This window comes from Solanum stenotomum, chromosome 1, assembly GCF_019186545.1.
Source record: "Solanum stenotomum isolate F172 chromosome 1, ASM1918654v1, whole genome shotgun sequence".
Taxonomy (NCBI): domain Eukaryota; kingdom Viridiplantae; phylum Streptophyta; class Magnoliopsida; order Solanales; family Solanaceae; genus Solanum; species Solanum stenotomum.
Window position 1 is genome coordinate 99,663,790 of NC_064282.1, and position 22,882 is coordinate 99,686,671.

At 31.7% G+C, this 22,882-nt stretch overlaps 1 protein-coding gene and 1 pseudogene across 4 annotated transcripts in view; both read left to right on the forward strand.

The window, feature by feature from the left end:
• Positions 1 to 324: 324 nt before the first annotated feature.
• Positions 325 to 22,882, forward strand: part of LOC125870942 (receptor-like protein Cf-9 homolog) — a 244,979-nt gene continuing 222,421 nt past the window's right edge. For 2 of the 4 annotated variants that reach the window (XM_049551510.1, XM_049551518.1), the window contains exon 1: positions 325 to 2,265. In XM_049551510.1, the coding sequence (XP_049407467.1) occupies positions 596 to 2,251 (1,656 nt within the window). In that variant the 5' untranslated portion in view covers positions 325 to 595 and the 3' untranslated portion in view covers positions 2,252 to 2,265. Of the gene's footprint in view, positions 2,266 to 2,353; positions 2,497 to 16,528; positions 16,661 to 22,882 lie in introns of those variants that run through there. The other 2 variants (XM_049551494.1, XM_049551501.1) reach the window with 2 other exon arrangements.
• On the forward strand, positions 12,797 to 15,626 carry LOC125870904 (receptor-like protein Cf-9; annotated as a pseudogene).

A 22,882-nucleotide genomic window follows, 5' to 3' on the forward strand; every position in this document is an offset into this window, starting at 1 on the left:
ACTGCTCCTTAAGAACTTGACCCAATTAAGAGAGCTTGACTTTGACGATGTGAAGATCTCTTCCACCATTCCTCTGAATTTCTCTTCTTATTTGACAACTCTACACCTTCGAGGCACACAGTTATACGGGACATTGCCCGAAGGAGTTTTCCACCTTTCTAACTTGGAATCTCTTTATTTAACAGACAATCCCCAACTCACTGTAAAGTTTCCCACAACCAAATGGAATAGTAGTGCATCACTCAAGGTGTTATTTCTCAGTAGTGTGAATGCTACTGGTAGGATACCTGAATCATTTGGTCATCTAACTTCACTGTATACATTGATATTAGCTTCTTGTAATCTCTCAGGCTCTATTCCTAAACCTCTATGGAATCTCACCAACATAGAGAAACTGTTCCTTGATTATAACCATCTTGAAGGACCCATTTCTGATTTCTTTAGATTTGGAAAGCTCAATTGGTTATCACTTACAAATAACAACTTTGATGGCCAACTTGAGTCCTTATCCTTTAACAGAATCTGGACACAACTTGAACTCTTAGATTTTTCATCCAATTTCCTAACAGGTCCACTTCCTTCTAATGTAAGTAGTATGCAAAACCTACAACGTCTCTACTTGTCATCAAACCATTTGAATGGGACTATACCATCATGGATATTCTCCCTCCCATCGCTAACTGAATTATCACTTAGAAATAACAACTTTAATGGCAAACTTGAGTTCTTATCCTTTAACAGATGGACGCAACTTGTATTATTAGATTGTTCAGTCAATTCCCTAACAGGTCCCATTCTTTATAATGTAAGTGGTATGCAAAACCTACAATCACTCTTCTTGTCATCAAACCACTTGAATGGGACTATACCTTCCTGGATATTCTCCCTCCCTTCACTAGTTGATTTAGACTTGCGTGATAACCATTTCAGTGGAAACATTCAGGAGTTCAAGTCTAAAACATTGGATCGAGTTTCTCTAAAACAAAATCAGCTTCAAGGTCCTATTCCAAAGTCACTCCTAAACCAACATCATCTATATTATCTTGTCCTTTCGCACAATAATCTCAGTGGAAAGATCGCTTCAACCATCTGCAATCTGAAAACACTACATCTGCTAGATTTGGGGAGCAATAATTTGGAGGGAACAATCCCACTATGTTTGGGTGAGATGAGTCAACTTATGATTTTAGATTTAAGCAACAATAGTCTTAGCGGGATAATTAATACAACTTTAAGTATTGGAAACGATCTTAGAATCATTAAATTTGATGGGAATAAGCTAGAGGGGAAAGTTCCGCAATCTTTGATCAATTGCAAATATTTGAATGTTCTTGATTTAGGTAACAATGAGTTGAGTGACATATTTCCTAAATGGTTGGGAGCCCTACCTGAGTTGCAGATTTTGAACTTGAGATCAAATAAATTCTATGGCCCTATAAAAGATTCTAGGACTGACAAATTGTTTGCTCAAATTCGAGTCATAGATCTCTCTTCCAATGGATTTAGTGGAGATTTACCAATGAGCCTTTTTGAGAAATTTGAAGCCATGAAAATAACTAGTGAGAACAGAGGAACCCGAGAGTATGTAGCAGATATAGATTCTTATTATTACACAAATTCCTTGATAGTGACAACAAAGGGACTGGAGCTTGAACTTCCTCGAGTTTTGACTACAGAGATTATTATCAATCTCTCAAGGAATAGATTTGAAGGTCATATCCCAAGCATTATTGGAGATCTCATTGGGCTTCGGACTTTGAACTTATCTCATAATCGCTTGGAAGGTGATATACCAGCATCACTGCACCAATTATCTGTACTTGAATCATTGGATCTCTCATCAAACAAAATCAGCGGAGAAATTCCACAACAGCTTGTATCCCTCACATCACTTGAAGTCTTAAATCTCTCTCACAATCATCTTGTTGGATGCATCCCCAAAGGAAAACAATTTGATACATTTGAGAATAGTTCATACCAAGGGAATGATGAGTTACGTGGATTGCCACTCTCAAAAGATTGTGGTGGTGATGATGGGGTACCACAAGGACTAGGCCAAGGAGAAGAAGGAGATTCATCAATGATCAGTTGGCAGGCGGTTCTCATGGGTTACGGTTGTGGACTTGTTATTGGACTGTCCATAATATACATAATGTTGTCAACTCAATATCCAGCATGGTTTTCGAGGATGGATGTAGAATTGGAACACAAAATTCTTACGAGAATGAAAAGGCACAAGAAAAGATATTAGTGTGTTACCTCCAGGTATTCAATTTGATCTTTATCAATAAATTTGCTCATTTCCTTCATCCATAAAGCTCTTAACTTTAATTTTCATTTTTGAAAATTGCAGGATTCAAGTCTAGTATATATGTAGCCGGTGATGCAAATATAAGCCTAACTCTTTCATAGTTTGTGATGTTTCTGAAGTGTGCATTTTCCTGTGAATAAAAGCATTAGTTTTCGTTTATCAATATTAAGTAATTTCATTAACAAGCTAAACGTCTACCTATTAAGACTGTCCTTGGTGACAAAACAGAGTCTTGGATGCGGAAAACCGGTTTGAGTAGGCACACTATAGAAGACACTGTCTTCATAGTAAATTTCTGTGTCTATCCTAGTGCATAAGCAAAGTGACGTCCTACTTGTAAAATACATTCGCCTTTGTTTTCTTTCCGAACTGGCCACCAGATAACACAGGGGATTGTGTGAACAAAATCTTATCAGAAAATAAAACAGTGCCTGATAGTCGGAAAATTCTAAGCTATACTGTTACTCTTATTTTGAGTATATAATTCTAAGCTATCACTGTGGCTATTTACAGAGGAGCGCAATGCTCAATCGATTGATAAATAGTTAAGAAAATAAAAGTAGGATGTGCAATATGAGCAAAACATCATTCCACATTAACTTGTTCCACAACATTTGTCAAAAGCAAACCTTTGGAACTGACAATAGCATATAACCAGTATCAATCAGTGGCGGATCAGAAACAGAATTTTCACCGAGGAAATTCATCATCTACTGTATATACATATACATATACAAAAAATTTGACCATGCATGTAAAGTGTAATTTTTTGGCAAAAGGGTTCGGATGAACTTCGTTTCCCCTCTAGCTCCACCCCGGGTTCCAAATGATAATTTCTCCATAACAACACGAACATTCAATTATATGTGTTGACTCTTCAATCAATCCACTTACATCAGACAAATTTAAGCTGCTCCATAAGTATGCAGTATAAAATTGAACTTGAGACGACTTATTTGGTACTCATTTTCATCATATGACTCGAAATGATGAAAGTGAACTTAATGTTACATTGATTCAGAAAGAGCCTGACAGATTTTTCAAGAGAGAGGTTCTAATCCTTGAACGTGTCGTAGAAAATGTTGGTTCAGTTCTTAGTAACGATGGTGGTGATGAAAACGGGAAAACTTTAAAAGCAATCGAGGTGTCTCTGTTGACTTTGCCAGCATCGGAGACAATCATGGAGTCATTTCATTGGCTCCTCTATTTTATAAAGAATTTTGTAAAATTAACAAATCCCATAAACCGGAACTCACAATCATATATCATCTTGCTATATGAAACTCGTAACACTGAATGCTTCGATCTAACTATAAATGCCTTGGCGCGTGTCTCCTCAGAAAGCCCCTTCATTCCTAATTTCCTCCAGCTCTTTCTGATGAGCAATGACATCATAAAACACATGACTTCAAGTTTATGGAGAATACAATCTTCCCATCACGGGACGTGCAGGATGATATAGGTCCAGGCACAATGTCATTCCATATTGAATGATATGCCTCTGCCATTCTCTTTCCGGAGTCTGCTTTAAAATCCACAAGTCGAAGTATCTATTTACCGTTCCATAATTTATGACTGCTAATTAACCCTTCACCTCTAAACTCAATTGCAAGCGATCATATTCTTAACAGTAATCGAGATGGAAGTTTGATGTCACTACGGGGCAGTGGTATCAGCTGAACGGCTCTTATTGGTTCTGAAGAAAGTAGACAGAATCCATTTCAACATTTACACATCAAAACTCATTTTCAGTCATATGACTCCAAATGATGAAAGTAAACTTAACGTAACATTGATTCAAAAAGAGTCTAACAGATGATGGTTCAAGAGAGAGGTTCTAATCGCTGAATGTGACATAGAGAATGTTGGTTCAGTTCTAATAGATCTATTGAATGCCCACCCCTAAATTTAACTGTTCTAATAGATCAATAAAAAGTAATTGAGGACTCACGTGCAACACACGTGTCCAAGAACATTGAAATTTAGACGTCATTCTCATCTTTATTGATAAGTAGCAAATTTGAATTGTCAAAATCGAACAAATGAGGTTTCAAGGGAATAACTCAGTTTCCAAGAGTAGACTATAAAACGCGAGATACCCTCATTCACTTCATCATTTCAATTCAATTTTTCAGGAGAATATCTTGGCGTCCAAAAAGAGGCATTCGAACCAATAAGGGAAACCCTATTGTGCTTCTTCATTCAATCTAATTATTAAGTGAATAACTCAACGTCCAAGAGGAATATAAACACGACGAAGAGGATACTGATTCACTTTCTCATTTTATTCAATTTATTTTTGCTCATTAAGTCTCGTACTATAAAGTACTCAAATTATGTGAAGGTGAGTTTGATTCTATTCAAATCTCATTTTCTCATTTAATCTATTTTCTTGGTTCTGAATTTATGAACTATCTCTAACCGATATGTGGTTCTTCTTAGTTTAGCAATGTTTGTACTCACTTTTTTGTTTTACTAAAGTGAAGAACCAGAAATTTGAAGAATCGAGAGTGTACATAATTAATTAATTTTACATCTTTTCATTGTCTTATATTAATTATTTTTAAATTTTATCCTTATCATTAAGTAATTATTATTTAAATTAATTAGAGTATTAGTGGACAAATTTAAAATTTTAAAGTAACATTAAAAAATTAATTTGATAAAATAAATACTTAACTAATATTTTTTGTAAGGAGAGTGCAAAATACAAACTAGACAAATATAGAAGCACGAAGGGAGTAATTCAAAACTTCTGATCAAAGAGGAAAAAAATGTAGAGTACTACCATGTGCAACAAGGAGTACAGAGAGTACAATGAATAGTTCCAATATTATTGACTTCATCATTATTGTAATTTTCATATCTTCTGTTTATCTATTATGCCCATTTTTTTCTTTATTTTCTATTTATGGTTCATCTCTAATTAATTTTGGAAGATTATAATTAATAAGATTAATGGAAGCTTGTTTATTTTTCACCATAGCTTAGAAGCCATTTTTCTTTTCCTTTTGTTTTCTTGTCTTTCAAACATAATACATTTTGACTATTCTCTGAGCACGTGTTTCGCACGTATATCCTATATTCATTATCACATAATTTGTTTAAAAAGAATTATATTATACAATAAAATTACAATTCAAGGTACGGATTTATAATTTACAAAATATCCAACGAAAGTTAGATTAGTACTCTTTTATTTCATAAATATCACAATTATAGTAAGTAAAAAAGAATTAATAATCTTATAACAGAAAAAGAATAAAATAAAATTAGCATAACAAAATATCTTTAACAAAATATCATTCAATATACTCTATTAAGAAAGTTTATATTGTACAAATATAGTTGTATTATAATATATAACATGAAACATGTAACATTTAACATCTATCAAATGTTCAAATACAAATATCATAAAATAATGATAATTAAAAATTAAAGTAAGCTAACAATTTCTTAAAGTTCAATAAAATAGAAAGTGTTACTTAATGAAAATATGCATAAACAAGAGTAGACGGTTTCATGAATATTTATAATAAATAATGGGAAAAAACATTTCTGGTAAAGCTACAAATATATACATGGAGACCTCTTTCTGCCTCAAATATGTTGAAAATATAATTGATTACCAATAAAGTAGAAATAAATTAATTAGATAACGTACAATAAAACATCCAACCTAGACCATAGATATATAAGCAATTAAATTGTAGCAATTGGCAGTAATACACTTTTTTTTTATCGAAAAAAATATATTTACTTGAACATTTTTGCTGGAGGTGAGCAAAATACAACAAACAAAAAGAGTAGATTGTTGTGGAGAAAAAGGAAAAGAACCAAATGACTTTACATTTTGGCATCTTACTTATATAAAGTGCAAATTAAAAGATATGCAAACTCAAAGGACGAACCGATAACATTGAAAATGTGAAAGATGACAATTATGGATAATTATTACCTTCATTTAATCAATCTAGAATATAATATTCAACTTATATGCGCTCAATATCAGACATTACATTAATTTTGTTGGGATACAAAAATATTATAAATTACATTATGTTATAATAACTAAGAATAAATGTCCAAATTTTGTTATATTATAATAACTTAGAATAAATGTCCAAATTTTATACAGAAAATGAATGTGCTTAATTTTGTCTTTATTATATATAGCTTATCCTTTTTTACTGTGACCTGGAAATAATAACCATATCCAAGCCAAGGAGTTAGATCAATCCAGATAGACCACGTTATGGCCGATGGGATTAGGAAAGAAGCAACGGAAAGATTAAGCGCACTAGCGCAAAAGCCATTAAAGGAATAATCTTTAAACTAAAAGGTAAAATCGTAATCCATTTTTGAAGTAATATATAGTGATTATTTCATTTTAGACAATTAACTCATTTTATTGATCATCCGAATGAGAATTACAAATCCCAATTAGTTAGCTTTGTCAAATACAGAGAAAAAACCCCAATCCATACACTCTTTCCATTGTTAATTTATATAAACAATTCTAGTCTCCCAATTAGCCTAAGTATCTGATTCTAGGAGTGACTCCAACATTTATTTATTTATTTATTTATTTATTTATTTATTTCCATTGTTAATTTATATAAATGGACTCTACCAGGGATATCTTATCTGTCATTTTAGTGTAAATGGTGAGATAAATAATCTTGAGACTAATTATTTGTTTTAGAAGTCAAGAGAATTACTTGCAATATTGTGTCTAGAATTTTAAAACAAACAACCAAATTAAAAACGTACAATCCTAATTCTAATGTTATAAGGAAATGGAGAGGCAAAAAGTTTAGCCGCCAGTAAGAAGATGAATTTTATCGGAAAAAAGTATCAATTCCTCACGAAATAATGTTTGAAATATTCTCATGGCTTTCTATTTAGTCGTTAATGTGTGTACATTTCCAGATCCTGCAATTCTCTTGTATTCGATTCAAATTTTGTGGATAGCCATAATTGTTGTTCTATGACCCGTCCTAGTGGGACAATAGTAGATTTTTCTTTGCTTAATTTGCGGTTCACAATATACCTCATTAAAATTACATTCAATTCATCACATCTATTGGTGGTTTACGGTATTTGTCTATCTGGACTTAATGAATCAGTCCCATCAAAAATTGAAGTGATATTTTTTTATGGAATTTCTTTTTTACCTTTCAAGTCAAGGTGCATACATAGCTAACACTCTTATCTTAACTAAACAAACTTTTTTTTGAATTTTCAAATCAATTGTTTTGTCAAGGCCCATACATCACCATATACTGTTAGACTTTTCTTCTTTTTTGTTTTTCTTCTAAAAAATTAATTGATTAACTAATTATTTCCTACTTGACTATCATTAAATTAAAGTTAATCTCCACGATGCATTATACTACATTATGTAATATTGTATAATACTTTGGTAAGACTAATAATGTGTAATAATTGGACCAGGACTCCTTGCAGAGACTTGAAAATTGTGAAATTTTCGTCTAATATATACTAAAATATCAAACAAAATGCATTATAAGTTATAGAATTTTTCTTTTGTAGCTTTTATTTGAACTTTTCTTTGCAATGACTCGTGCATTAATTTGGAAATATGTAAATTCACTAGAAGTACTATTAGAATATAAATTTGATCATAGTTAAGTAAATATTCAATCAAGTGTATAAACCAAATAACACTCTTATATATATATATATATATATATATATATATTCTAACTAATCAAATAAAAAATGATTTTTGACTTGATATGTTTTTTCAAGGTCTATACACCAAGAAATACTCTTATCCAAGCTAATCAAAAGTTTTACGAATCTTTACCTTTAGGTCAAGTTGCATACACCACGTAACACTCTTATCCCAACCAATCAAGAATTTTAAAGGATTTTTTACTTAGAATTTTATTGTCAAGGTCTATACATCAATCAATGTATTTTAATCCTAACTAATCGAACTCTTTTTGATTATTGGCGTGAAAAGTTTTTTTCAAGGCATATACACTAATTAATACTATTCGACGGTGGTTTTGAGAAGAATTTAAATTGATTAAATAAGTATTTCCTATTGTTAAAGCTAATATTCTCAATTACATGTAATTTTTTTTTTAAAAAAAGTGTCATTTATTTTTAACGCTTTAATCTTCTTATGTTTTATTTGATTTCCTTTAGTCTTTGACATATGTCCAAAATGAACTTATATTAAATATCAGAAATTTGGAGTTAAATTTGAAATCAAATTCAAAGGAAAGACATTAAAAATAAAATAAATAGACCAATGAAAGAAAGTCAAATATGAAAAGAAAAAAAATTGCGTGTGTTTGAAAAAGTTTTAAATACAAGGCAAAGAAAAAAAAACATAGTATGTATGTTAACTTTCTTTATATATTAGGCAAATAATATAAAAATAATTTTTTTTTTAAAAAAAACATATATACATGTGGTGTCACGCGTATAACACTGCAACTAATTGAATTGAGTTGCGATTCAACGTCAGCACATAAGGTGCGAAAAAATATAGAGAAAAAAAGTTTGTGTGGGAGGAGGGGGGGGGGGGGGGGGGGGAGTGAGTTAGATAATTTTCCCCAATTGTTAAAGTTAATATTCTCAAGTCATTCTTGTGCAATGACTCGTGCATTGAGTTGAGATCACTACTCTTAACAAATCTTCTTCTTATCAACTTCCTATGCAGGACTTTATTTATACACCCAACAAACACAACATTGAAGCATTCTTATTTTATCTCCAAAATTAAAAGAACACACTAAAATTATCAAATCCCATTCTAGATTATCAGAAAAGGAAAAAAAAAAGTTGGCATTTTTGACTTGGAAGTTGAAGGTCTATACACCAACCAACAGTTTTATCCTCACCTATCACTATTGTTTCGGATTTGACTTGAAATTTTTTTTCTGACGGTCTATACACCAATTATTACTGATCTTATCTTGACTAATTAATTTTTTTTGAATTTTAGACTTGAGATGTTTTTAACAAAGTCTATACACCAATTAATACTCTTATAGAATCTTTCATCTTCTTCTTTTTTTCTCTAAAAATTTTAATAGATAAAATAATTATTTTTTACTTGACTACTATTAGATTAAATGACCTTCACACACATTGGGATGGTTACAAATTTTTTTTTGTCAAAGTCTATACACTGATTATCATTCTTATAGAGTTTTCTTTCTCCTCTAAAAAAGAAGAGGTTATTCGGTGCACAAAGAAATTCCGCATTAACAGGGTCTAAAAAGCTTAAATATATGACCTAGACGTCACGCAGAGACACTTAAGTGTTGTTCCAAAGCTCCCTTAACTTTTCTTTCTCTTAAGACTTTAATTGATTTAATAACTATTTCTTACTGTTAGACATATTATTCTCAAGGTGAATTTTTCTGCAATATGTGTGATGGTACAAATTTGACAAATGAGATTAATAATGCGTAACAATGTGGGTCTGAACTACTTGTAGAAAGTTGGGATTATGACGTTTTAAAATTGATAATGTATCAAATAAAATTGTATAATTACAATTGTTTTCATAATAGTCTAAAAAAAATTATTCAATGGAATTTCACCAGAAAATGTGATACGTAATTGACAACTCAAAAGTTGACTGGATAAGCTTCTTGGAATTGATTAGCGGTGGTAGATTTTTCCTTGCTTAATTGTTTGTCTGGACTTAACGAATCAGTACCACCAACATTTGAAGTGGTATTTGACTAGATTTATTATTTACCTTTAAGTCAAGGTCTTTACACCATTTAACACTCTTATCCTAACTATTTTTTGAATTTTCAACTTAATCGTTTTTGCCAAGGCCAAACCATCAACATCTACTCTTACAAGACTTTTCTTTTTTGCTCTCAAAACTTAAATTGGTTGAAGAGAAAAGGATAATTTTATATACCCCTCAACTTTATTATTAGATTTTATATACCCTCATTATAAAAGTTGATCATATATACCCTTATGGTTACACAAATGACTCATATATATTTTTTTCCTCTAATGGAAGTGAAAAAATTAATTATAAATTTAAATATTTCGAAACAAGGTAAAAAAATGTGTATTGACTTAATTTAAATACAAGATAAAGAAAATAAGGATATTTTTCTAAAAAAATAAATTATTTTTATTTTTAAAAATAATTATATATATATATATATATATATATATACACACACACGTGGTAGGCGAGTGTGTACAAACACAACCAACTTGGGTGGTTGACGGTACCACGTCAGCACAAAAGGTGCACGAAATTACGAAAAAAATGTGTCCAAGGGTAATACGACCATAGTTAAGTTTAGGTGTGTCTCTGGATTTTGGTCATAGTCTAGGGGATATTTGTGCCTTATCGTTTTATAAACAAACAACTTATTCTTAAAAATTATGCAATGAATATAATTTTGAACATGACAAACCAATTCCAGCATAACTTGTATTTAAATCAAATGACCCCCAATAATCTTCTTAGAAATTCTCGTGTCTTTCTTCAATCCCTTAGCGATCTAGTTTGAAAAGAGTTACTTGAACTTGCAAGAGCGTGAAAGATTCATGAGTGAGTTATTGTATGTGACACAACCCTCTAAAACATAATTGGAACCACTATGACTCCAACCACCATTCACCAACCAAAATTTATTACAAATACCTACCAAACTTTGACTACTATGCAAACAAACATGACCACAAATATGAGATTTTTCCAATGATCAAATCATGCTTTAGCAGTCAACTCCCTATCTCTACGTGACTATGTCCAAATAGCACAGAAATTTCAACTTGAATTATTGTTGTATTTAAGAGCTAATCAAACTTGTATTATTGTGGTATTTAAGAACTAATCAAACTTATATTATTTCAATCACTCAAAAGCTAAAGTGTCCAGTAAGTTCTATTATTTTCTAACAGAAGAGAGTTGGAGTCTGTTTGGCATGCTTATATCTTTTAACTTAAGAAGTTAAGAGTTACACTTAGAAAGTCATTGAACGTAGTTTTATAATTCAAAAGTCACTCAACTATTTAGAAAGTCACCCAACTAATCTAAATGATTTTTTAATTAAATTTTGTTGAATTGAAAATTTTATTTGAAGCTAAATTTCTAAGAAATAATAAGATACCCATTTTTAACCATTTTAAAGAAATTTTTATTATATAATTTATATGCATACATAATTTGTTTTAATTATTATCATAATTATGGTATTCTTCTAATATAAATTTTTTATATTAGACGGTAGATTTAATAGTCTAAAAAAGTTCTTTTAGTAGAATTTCATCTATGAATGTGAAAGAGGATATGTAAGTGACAACTTAAAATTTGACAGAAAGTTAGTAGGTGTGCTTGTTGGAATTGATTACTCCAAAGAAGAAGTTGTAGATTTTTCTTTGCTTAATTTGTGGTTCAATCATTTTCCACATCTGCCGGTGGAGGATAACATTAATTAATTCATAGATATGTATTGACGAAAGATCACATCTTTGAATATGCATTTATGATCCACAACAATAAATTTGACTGAAAAAGCCAATTTTAAGATTATTTTTTAAGAAAAATCAGTTTGTTAATGAAAAGAGTAAATGTATATCATTTATTAGACAACGAGGGTGTATCCGTTTATATATATGCACCATTTGCTTGCCGATGGAGGTATATATGCATCACTTTTTAATGAGGAGTATATATGCTCTAAATCGCAAAGTTGAGGGATATATTTGTTCTTTGCCCTAAAATTAAAAATAAAAAAATAAATTAAAATTACTTTTTTTCACTTCAATTTGATGAAAAGGTATGTGTGAGCCATTTTTATAATGGTAGGAATATATGTGAGCCACTTTTGTTATAGTAGAGCTATATATGAGCCGCTTTTCTTTGTAATAAATATCTGGGTGAGGACTATTTGCGAAGACTTGGAATGTGACATATTGGTCTACTAAGGTATCTTAAAAATTGTATTACAAGTGATAGGATTTTTCTGTTATTTGAACTTTTCTTTGCATTGACTTGAAATTCTTTCCAGTCCTTTAATTCCTAAGCATTGGCACTTCAGAGTACAAAAGAAGTTTATACGATTGAGTTATTTAAACCAATTATAGGAAAATTTATACAACAAGCTTGGAATAATGATCTAAGAATATGAGAAGTAACCTTGTACGGGAGGTAAAGCAACATGATAGCCAAAAATTATTTTATACTGTCAATGTATATAATTTGAATTCCTTTTATGTTCATAGAAATTGAAGTCAAGTGGAATTATTTTTAAAATATTATAACACCCTATAACATGGAAAATCCTAAATAACATCAGACTTATACTATTTGAAATCAATCAAAAAGTTGAAGGATTTTCTTTGCTTAATTTGTGCTATATATACCACATCTAAATTATTGAATAGAGGAACAAAGAAAAGATTTTTGATTTCTTCTCTAGCAACTTAATTAGTTTTGAACATTTTAGTGCAGAAATGGGTTACGTAAAACTTGTTTTTTTAATGCTATTTTCCTTACTTTGTCAACTTGTTTTCTGCTCATCCTTATCTCATTCATGCCCCAAAGATCAAGCTCTTGCTCTTCTACAATTCAAGCACATGTTTACTATAGGTGCTTATTCAAAATTACTATCATGGAACGAGAGCATAGATTGCTGCTCATGGGATGGAGTTCATTGTAACGAGGAGACGGGACAAGTGATTGAGCTTAACCTCACTAGATGCGGACTTCGAGGCGAGTTTCATTCCAACAGTAGCCTCTTTAAACTCTCCAATCTCAAAAGGCTTGATTTGTCTGAAAATGATTTTTCTGGATTGCTCATTTCGCCTAAATTTGGTGAGCTTTCTAATTTGACGCATCTTGATTTGTCGTATTCAAGTTTTACAGGTGTAATCCCAGCAGAAATCTCTCGTCTTTCTAAATTACACGTTCTTCGTATCCGGAGTGATTATGGGGTTAGATTCGGACCTAATAATTTTGAATTGCTCCTGAAGAACTTGACCCAATTAAGAGAGCTTGACCTTAGCTTTGTGAACATCTCTTCCACCATTTCTCTGAATTTCTCTTCTTATATAACAAATCTAGGACTTTCAGACACGCAGATATATGGGATATTGCCCGAAGGAGTTTTCCACCTTTCCAACTTAGAATCTCTTGATTTATCGGACAATACCCAGCTCACTGTTAGGTTTCCCACAACCAAATGGAATAGCAGTGCATCACTCATGGAGTTAGTTCTCTATAGTGTGAATGCTACTGGTAGGATACCTGAATCATTTGGTCATCTAACTTCACTGCGTAGATTGACAATAGTTTCTTGTAATCTCTCAGGCTCTATTCCTAAACCTCTATGGAATCTCACCAACATAGAGGATTTGGACCTTCGTGATAACCATCTTGAAGGACAGATTTCTGATTTCTTTAGATTTGGAAAGCTCAGGTGGTTATCACTTGCAAATAACAACTTGGATGGCCAACTTGAGTTTTTATCCTTTAGCAGATGGACGCAACTTGAATTATTAGATTTTTCATTCAATTTCCTAACAGGTCCAATTCCTTCTAATGTAAGTGGTATGCAAAACCTACAACATCTCAGCTTGTCACCAAACCATTTGAATGGGACTATACCATCATGGATATTCTCCCTCCCTTCACTTGAATGGTTAGAGTTGAGTGATAACCATTTCAGTGGAAACATTCAGGAGTTCAAGTCTAAAACATTGGAACGAGTTTCTCTAAAACAAAATCAGCTGCAAGGTTGTATTCCAAAGTCACTCCTAAACAAACGTGATCTACATTATCTTGTCCTTTCGCACAATAATCTCAGTGGAGAGATTGCTTCAACCATCTGCAATCTGAAAACACTACGAGTGCTAGATTTGGGCAGCAATAATTTGGAGGGAACAGTCCCACTATGTTTGGGTGAGATGAGTGAACTTTTGGTTTTGGATTTAAGCAACAATAGTCTTAGCGGGACAATTAATACAACTTTTAGTAATGGGCACCAACTCAGAGTCATTAAAATGGATAGGAATAAGCTAGAGGGGAAAGTCCCACAATCTTTGATCAATTGCACATATTTGGTAGTTCTTGATTTAGGTAACAATGAGTTGAGTGACACATTTCCTATATGGTTGGGAGACCTATATGAGTTGCAGATTTTGAACTTGAGATCAAATAAGTTCTATGGCCTATAAAAGATTCAAGGACTAATAACTTGTTTGCTCAAATTCGAGTCATAGATCTCTCATCCAATGGATTTAGTGGAGATTTACCAGTGAGCCTTTTTGAGAATTTTGAAGCCATGAAAATAATTGGTGAGAACAGTGGGACTCGAAAGTATGTAGCAGGTACATATTACACAATTTCCTTGATAGTGACAACGAAGGGACAGGAGTTTGAACTTCCTCAAGTTTTGACTACAGACCTAATTATCGATCTCTCAAGGAATATCTTTGAAGGTCATATCCCAAGCATTATTGGAGATCTCATTGGGCTTCGTACATTGAATTTCTCTCATAATCTCTTGGAAGGTCACATACCAGCATCACTGCACCAGTTATCTGTACTTGAATCATTGGATCTCTCATCCAACAAAATCAGCGGAGAAATTCCACAACAACTTGTATCCCTCACATTTCTTGCAGTCTTAAATCTATCGCACAATCATCTTGTTGGATGCATCCCCAAAGGAAAACAATTTTATACGTTTGGGAATAGTTCATACCAAGGAAATGATGGTTTACGTGGATTGCCACTCTCAAAAGATTGTGGCGGTGATGAAGGGGTACCACAAACGACAAATCCAGTTGGGCTAGATGAAGAAGAAGGAGGAGATTCATCAATGATCAGTTGGCAGGTGGTTCTCATGGGTTACGGTTGTGGACTTGTTATTGGACTGTCCATAATATACATAATGTTGTCAACTCAATATCCAGCATGGTTTTCGAGAATGGATATAGAATTGGAACACAAAATTCTTACGAGAATGAAAAAACACAAGAAGAGAAATTAGCGTGTAACCTCCAGGTATTCAACTTAATCTCTATCCTTCAGAAGATTACATTTTATATATCCATAAAATTTCATCGTTAAAGCTTTTAACTTTAATTCTTCATTTTTTGAAAATTGCAGGATTCAAGTCTACTGCATTGCTGGAATGCTAATAAAAGTTTTAACTTTCATAGTTAGTGACGTTTCAGAAAGTGTTAGTGTTTTCTTTCATCAAGTGTTCGTTACATTTTCTTGTGTTGTGACTCAACAAATTCAATTGCAAGGAAAAACCATAGAGTTTCATAGAATGCAAAGGGATCAAAAGGGAAACTGGAATAACAGTAGAAAACTGGAATAACAATAGAAAGCACATTAAAAATACTAAAACAATTCCAAATTAGGTCATAGTTAGGGTACATTGACCCACAAGCTTTCATTAAATGATCATCGATTTGAACGACGTAATTAAAGACCACCCCGAAATAGGGACAATCCGTGCAAAAACTTCTATCAATTTGGGGACAGAAAATAAGTCCTTAAAATCACCTGAAGTGCAGATTCAACATGAATGAACAATTAATCGATGTCGTCTATTTAAATAGGAGCGTTAATAATTCTGATACATTTTATAGAGGGAGTAGTTGAAGTACAAAGTCAACTATTCGATAAATATTGCTTATAACAAACTGATAGATAATGGTTCCCAAACGCAAAATAAACCATTGACACAATCCAACCAAGAATCTGAATAGCAGTAGAGTCCATTAACACATAGTATAGTACACCGACTCATGAGATGCATTCCACAATGCAATGAAACATTAAATGCAGCTAAAACAATTCGTAATCGCTTATAACAAATTGATAGATAACTCCAATAATGCAAAGATTGGGCTAACAATACGGAATACATGGGGAAATGCTTCAAGTCTCATGAAGAAGAAGGAGGAGATTCATCAATGATCAGTTGGCAGGCGATTCTCATGAGTTACGGTTGTGGACTTGTTATTGGATTGTCCATAATATACCTAATGTTGTCAACTCAATATCCAGCATGGTTTTCGAGGATGGATGTAAAATTGGAACACATAATTATTAAAATAATGAAAAGGCACAAGAAAAGATATTAGTCCACGTATATGTTCAATTTGATCAATGAATTTTCTCACCCTTAAAGCTCTTAACTTTAAATTCTTCTTCTTTGAAAATAGCAGGATTCAAGTCTAATATGTTGTTGGTGATGCAAATAAAAGCTTTTACTTAACTGATTTGTGATGTATTTGAAGTGTGCTTTTCCCTATGTAATATCTTGTTCTGTTTTATGGAGATTCTCATGCCTTCCTGTCAAGTTGCTAATGCGTTTCAAGTGTGTTTATTTCTTGTTCATCTCAACTTTTTTCTCATAATAGTAGTCTCATTATAAGCTTGTGGGCTAGCTAAACCAATGATCTTCAGGTGAGTCACATATTTGGGACTTCGAATAACATCGAGGCATTTCATCGCGGCTCATATACCTGATTTATCTCCAAAACAACTCTCTGCTTCATCACATCCAGTTCCAAAATTGTGGAAATCTGAACACTCTTTATAATTTAAGAGTCATAGATATGTTGTACAGTAGCTCAGTTGCATTCACTTCTTTTGCATTCCCTTCGTAGCTTTAGCCTTTAACCTATGTTGCTCGGATTCTTCAAAATTGCAGAACATTATATTGGAGTATCCGACAATGCATCCGTTGACATTGTTTGCACAAATTATGTGCAAAGTCACTCTAAACATGGTGTGATATTGTCCGTTTGGGGAAAAACTTGCATAGGTTCCCCCTAAATGTCTAACATAATTGTTAAAGGTCTATACACCAACCAACACTTTTATCACTATTGTTTTGGAATTTTGACTTGAAATGTTTTTTTTCTCATGGTCTATACACCAATTATTAATCTTATTTTGACTAATTAAACTTTTTTGAATTTTAGACTTGAGATATTTTTGACAAAGTCTAAGAATTTTAATTGATAAAATAACTATTTCTTACTTGACTACTTTAGATTTAATGGCCTTCCACACAGTTATTCAGAGTAGCCCAGATATTTCCAATTATGTCCAAATATCCCAGAAATTTCAGACTCCCAAATTTGATGTTGTTTCTCCGTCATACTACTATGATTAATTTAAATTGAACTTGATATTGTTATTTGTAACAAACTCGTATTGTTAAGATTAGTTGATTTATCTTATAATCTAACCTAGTCGTTTCATGCATTTGCCATGGTGAAATGCTTACATGTACATTTCTGCTTTGTTGGAAAAATTAATTAAACGACAAATTAATGATTTTTTTTTTTTATTACTAGTACTAAAGGGACTTTCTAGTTTTCGATATATAACATTAGATTTTTATCGATACTTAACAAACTTGTATGAATTCTTGACTAAGAAAAATGTTGTTGATGTTGTCTCTATACACAAATTAACATTCTTACAGACTTTTCTTTCCCCCCCTGGGCCAGCTATATTATATGAAGCAATTGAAGTTGTTGATTTGTGATAATATGATCGTTTGACTAAATCATGAGAAATATGGAAAGTTGATTGGACATCTAAAGTAGTAGATTTTTCTTTGCATAATTTGTGGTTAATTCATCCACCACATCCGTTGATGGATGATAAGTACATTAATTAATTCATAGGTATGTATTGACGAAAGACCACACCTTTGAATATGCATTTATGATCCACAACAATAAATTTTGACTGAGAAACCAATTTTGAGAATTTTTTTTTAAAATAAGTCTGTTAATGAAAAAGGTACATGTATACCATTTATTAGATAATGAGGTATATATGCACCATTTATTAGCCGATGGAGGTATATATGCATCACTTTTTAACGAAGAGTATATTTTCTCTAAATCGTAAAATTGAGGGGTATATTTTTCTGTTGTAGATTTTAGTTGAACTTTGTTGGAATGATTCGTGCATTGACTAAGGAATATGTAAATTTATTAGAACTCTTAGAATATAGTTTGATCATCATCAAGTTAGTATACAATCAAGTGCATAAACCAATTAATAATTTTATCCTAACAAAAAAAAATGAATTTTTGACTTGAAATATTTTTTGTCAAGGTCCATACATCAAACAATACTCTTGTCCTAACTAATCGAGAGTTTTGTGAATCTTTACCTTTAGGTCAAGGTATATACACCAAGTAACACTCTTATCCCACCAATCAAAACTTTAAAGGGTTTTTGACTTGACATATTATTGTCAAGGTCTATACACCAATCAACGTGTTTTTATCCTAACTAATTGAACTCTTGTTTATTTATTGGCGTAAAAAGTTGTTGTCTAGGAGTATACACTAATTAATACTCTTAGGGGTCGTTTGGTAGAGTGTATTAGGAAAAATAACACATGCATTAGCACTGTGTATTACTAGTACCTTGTTTGGTACTCTTTTCCAACCTATGTATAACTAATGCTTGCATTAGTTATACACTCTATTGTGTATTAAAGTGTGTATTGCTAATACCATGGATTTCTAGGTATTAGCAATGCAATGGTTTTAATGCATGCATTAGATTAACTAATGACAAAACTACCCTCTATTAATAATAATAATAATAATAATAATAATAATTAATTATTATAATAATAATAATAATTATTATTATATTATAATTATAATTATAATTATTATTATTATAATAATAATTATTATATTATAATTATTAATAATTATTATTATTATTATTATAATTATTATAATTATTATTATATTATTATTATTATTATTGTAAAAGAATGTGGGGGTATTTTTGTAAACAAATATTTTTTTAATAGTCTTTATACAAGGCTTGCTATTTCCAATACATCAAACCAAACAATGTATAAGAAATAATGCAAGCATTACTAATGCATGCATTACTAATACATCATAGAAGCATTATTCTTATACACTCTACCAAACGACCCCTTATAGAATATTCACACTCTGAGAAGAATTTACATTGATTCACTATAACAAAAATTACTTTTAGCGGCAATAATATATACATTAACAAAGAGTGCTAAGTCTTTACTAACATTAATTAATTGTCATTAGATCCAATGTCGTTATAGGCATTAGAGACATTTGCAAAGAGTGGTAATTAGGGCTGGGCATTCGGTATTTCGGTTCGGTTTCGGTTTTTTTTTTTGGTTTTTTCGGTTTTTGGTTCTTGTACAACGTGTACCGAACACCCAACCAAAATAATTCGGTTCGGTTCGGTTTTTATTATTTCGGCTCGGTTTTTGTTATTTCGGTTCGGTTTTTGTTAATTCGGTTTTTTGTTATGGGCCTGCTTAGTGGGCTTTTTAAAATTTTGTAATTTTTTTGTTTATTTTATTTATGTTTATTTCTTTTTGCTTATTTTACTCTATTTTTCAAATTATTGTATGATTCAAAATAATAAATTAACGTTAACATTGAAATTTAGCCTTGTTATAACATTGAAATTTACCGGTTGTTGTTGTGCTACGGCTGCCTATTGGTCGATTGGCAGCTGCTGCATGCTGCTGGTTGCCGGAACGGTCGACGCTGCTATAGTCTGTAGACGACTAGACGTGGGAAGTGGGAACGGTAATTTTTGCCTTTTGGGAAGTGAGTTTTTAAAGTTGAAAAGTTTGAAAAGACAAACTTTTGTTTTTAATTTTAAATTATAATATTTACTTTTTAATATTAATAATTAATATAATATTAATATATATTATAATTTAATATATTTCGGTAAACCGAAATACCGAATTACACAAAAATTGCATACCGAAAACCGAACCGAAATACCGAAAAATACAAAACCATGTACCGAATACTGAACCGAAAACCGAAATACCGAAACCAAATTACCAAAATAATTCGGTTCGGTTCGGTTTTTCGGTTTTTCGGTGTTTATGCCCACCCCTAGTGGTAATTGCCGCTAAAACTACATATCTAGTGGCAATTAAGTTATTGATGTTAATCAATTGCCGCTAAATATCATTGTTGACATAGTGATTAAATAACTATTTTGTATTATTAAAGGTGCTATTCCCAATTACGTGCGTTTTTTTAAAATAAAAGGAAAAATGCTCAAATATGCCATCGAACTTTGAAAAAAGGCTCATTTATACCATCGGTTAATTAAAAGTTTGTCTCATTATGCAATTTCCAATTGACTAAAGGTTCATCCATGTCATTATGGGTTAACTAGAAACTCATCCGGCTTTACAAGATTATTTTGTCCACATGGTGAATAATGATGATTCGGCTACATCATTAAAAAATTAAACTTTTAATGATGATTCAGCGATGTCATCCTTTATTTTAACGCTTTAACTTTTTAAAGTTTTTTTATTCCCTTCACATTTTTTTGGTATATGTCAAAAATTAACTTATTTTAAATAAAAAACCATTTGAAATCAAATCCATAGGGAAGACAACAAAAATAAAAAGAATATATAAAATCAACAGGAAAAAAAAGAGAAAACAATGAAAGAAAGTAAAAAAATGAAAAAGAAAGTTAAGTGTGTTTGAGAAAATTTTAATTACAAGGCAAAGAAAATGAGATTTTTTTTCTTTCTAAAAAATACATATATACACGGGGAAGCTCATGTATATTACAACAACTAATTGAATTGGGTTGTGGCTCCACATCAACACAAAAGGTGTAAAGAAATATAGAGAGAGAAAAGAAGAAGTTTTGGGNCCCCCCCCCCCCCCCCCAAGTAAAGATAGAGTGTGTCCCTGTAATTTTGATCATACTTCAAAAAGTACTTATGCTTTTTTTCAATTTAGATTGATTAAATAATTGTTAAAGTTAATTATATTCTAAAGGTGTATTATTCTGCATTATGTAGGACTATTTGAGAATTTTTGACAACTTTATATGTTGGATGTGATAATGAGTGGCACGAGAAACACCACATAGCATTGTAGTTCAAAGGCCGATTCAAAATTTGAAGGTTCCACTTAACATTATTTTTAATGTAAAGTAATCACTAATTATGGAGATTGAATTAGGGCATACATCGATCAGTTCATTTTGTTTTGTGTTGATTCGATTCAATTTGTAAAAAAAACTTGCTTCATAAATAAATACACGTCAATGGACCAAAATAAATTTGGCACGATTCTTTGCAATTCTCTCAACCCAATTTTATCTTGAATAAATGAGAAAAATAACTTTTTTATAAGCAATTACCCCCTTCTGAATTTAAACATATTGTACATAATTTCCACTTGTTGATATTTCTATAAGAAAAAATAAGAGCCAAAACAACTTAAATATCAACAAACAAGTAAATATTAGAGGGATGGAAATAATTTTTTTAAAATTAAACTCACATAGAATTAAATTTTGGCTATCTTTTCCGAAGGAATAAAAAAAGAGCAAAAATATAATATCTAGATAAATAAGCCTAGTGTTTAAATGTCATATCACCCCCACTTTCATACGTAAATTCGCCCCGGCATAGTTACTTGGAAAAAATCAACAAAAAAGATTCGATCAATATAATGTCTTCATAGTCGTCATGTATGTTTACTTCAATTTATAAAGGGTTGACTTGACTGGAATATATCTAAACCAAATTAAAAGTTGGTCCCAAAGCTGGAAACTGAGGTTCCCTAAAAAGGACAGACTCAAAGTCTACCCTGTCTTGCTTTTAGGGCTCGTTTGTCCAGGACTCAGTTGCTCATCGCAATTGTGACCCAGAGTCACACGATCACGATGCACCTCAGATCAGAGCTACGTGATAGCGACGAGGGAGCCTCGCGAGCACGATGACCAAAAAACCCACAGCTTCACATCACGAAGGCCATCCACGCGATCACGAAGAATAATTTATTACAGCACCTGATCAAACAGCCAAAATATTCAAACTCAAAATCATCAAGTTGACCCTCGGGATTCGTTCGGAACCTTGTACACACAAAATAGATATGCAAATCAATTATAATCGACGTTACAAACTCAATGGAACCATCAAAATACGAATCTGAGGTCTTCTTGATCCAACATCCGTGAAAACCACAAGAAACTAACTCACGCCTAAAAAGGCTAAAACAAGCTCGGAAGTTCTCAAAAATCAACCAAGACCTCACCTAGGCCTATAATCATCCCCTGAATCCAACGGAACTCTCAGAATCCCGAACCGAGCATCTGAACATTCAAAGTCAACTCAAAGGCTAAAATTCCACAATTTCACTACTTAGGACCTTAAATCCTCAAAAAGACTCGGAATCTTTTCCAATTATGTCCAAATATCCCAGAAATTTCAGACTCCCAAATTTGATGTTGTTTCTCCGTCATACTACTATGATTATTTTAAATTGAACTTGATATTGTTATTTGTAACAAACTCGTATTGTTAAGATTAGTTGATTTATCTTATAATCTAACATAGTCGTTTCATGCATTTGCCATGGTGAAATGCTTACATGTACATTTCTGCTTTGTTGGAAAAATTAATTAAACGACAAATTAATGATTTTTTTTTATTACTGGTACTAAGGGGACTTTCTAGTTTTCGATATATAACATTA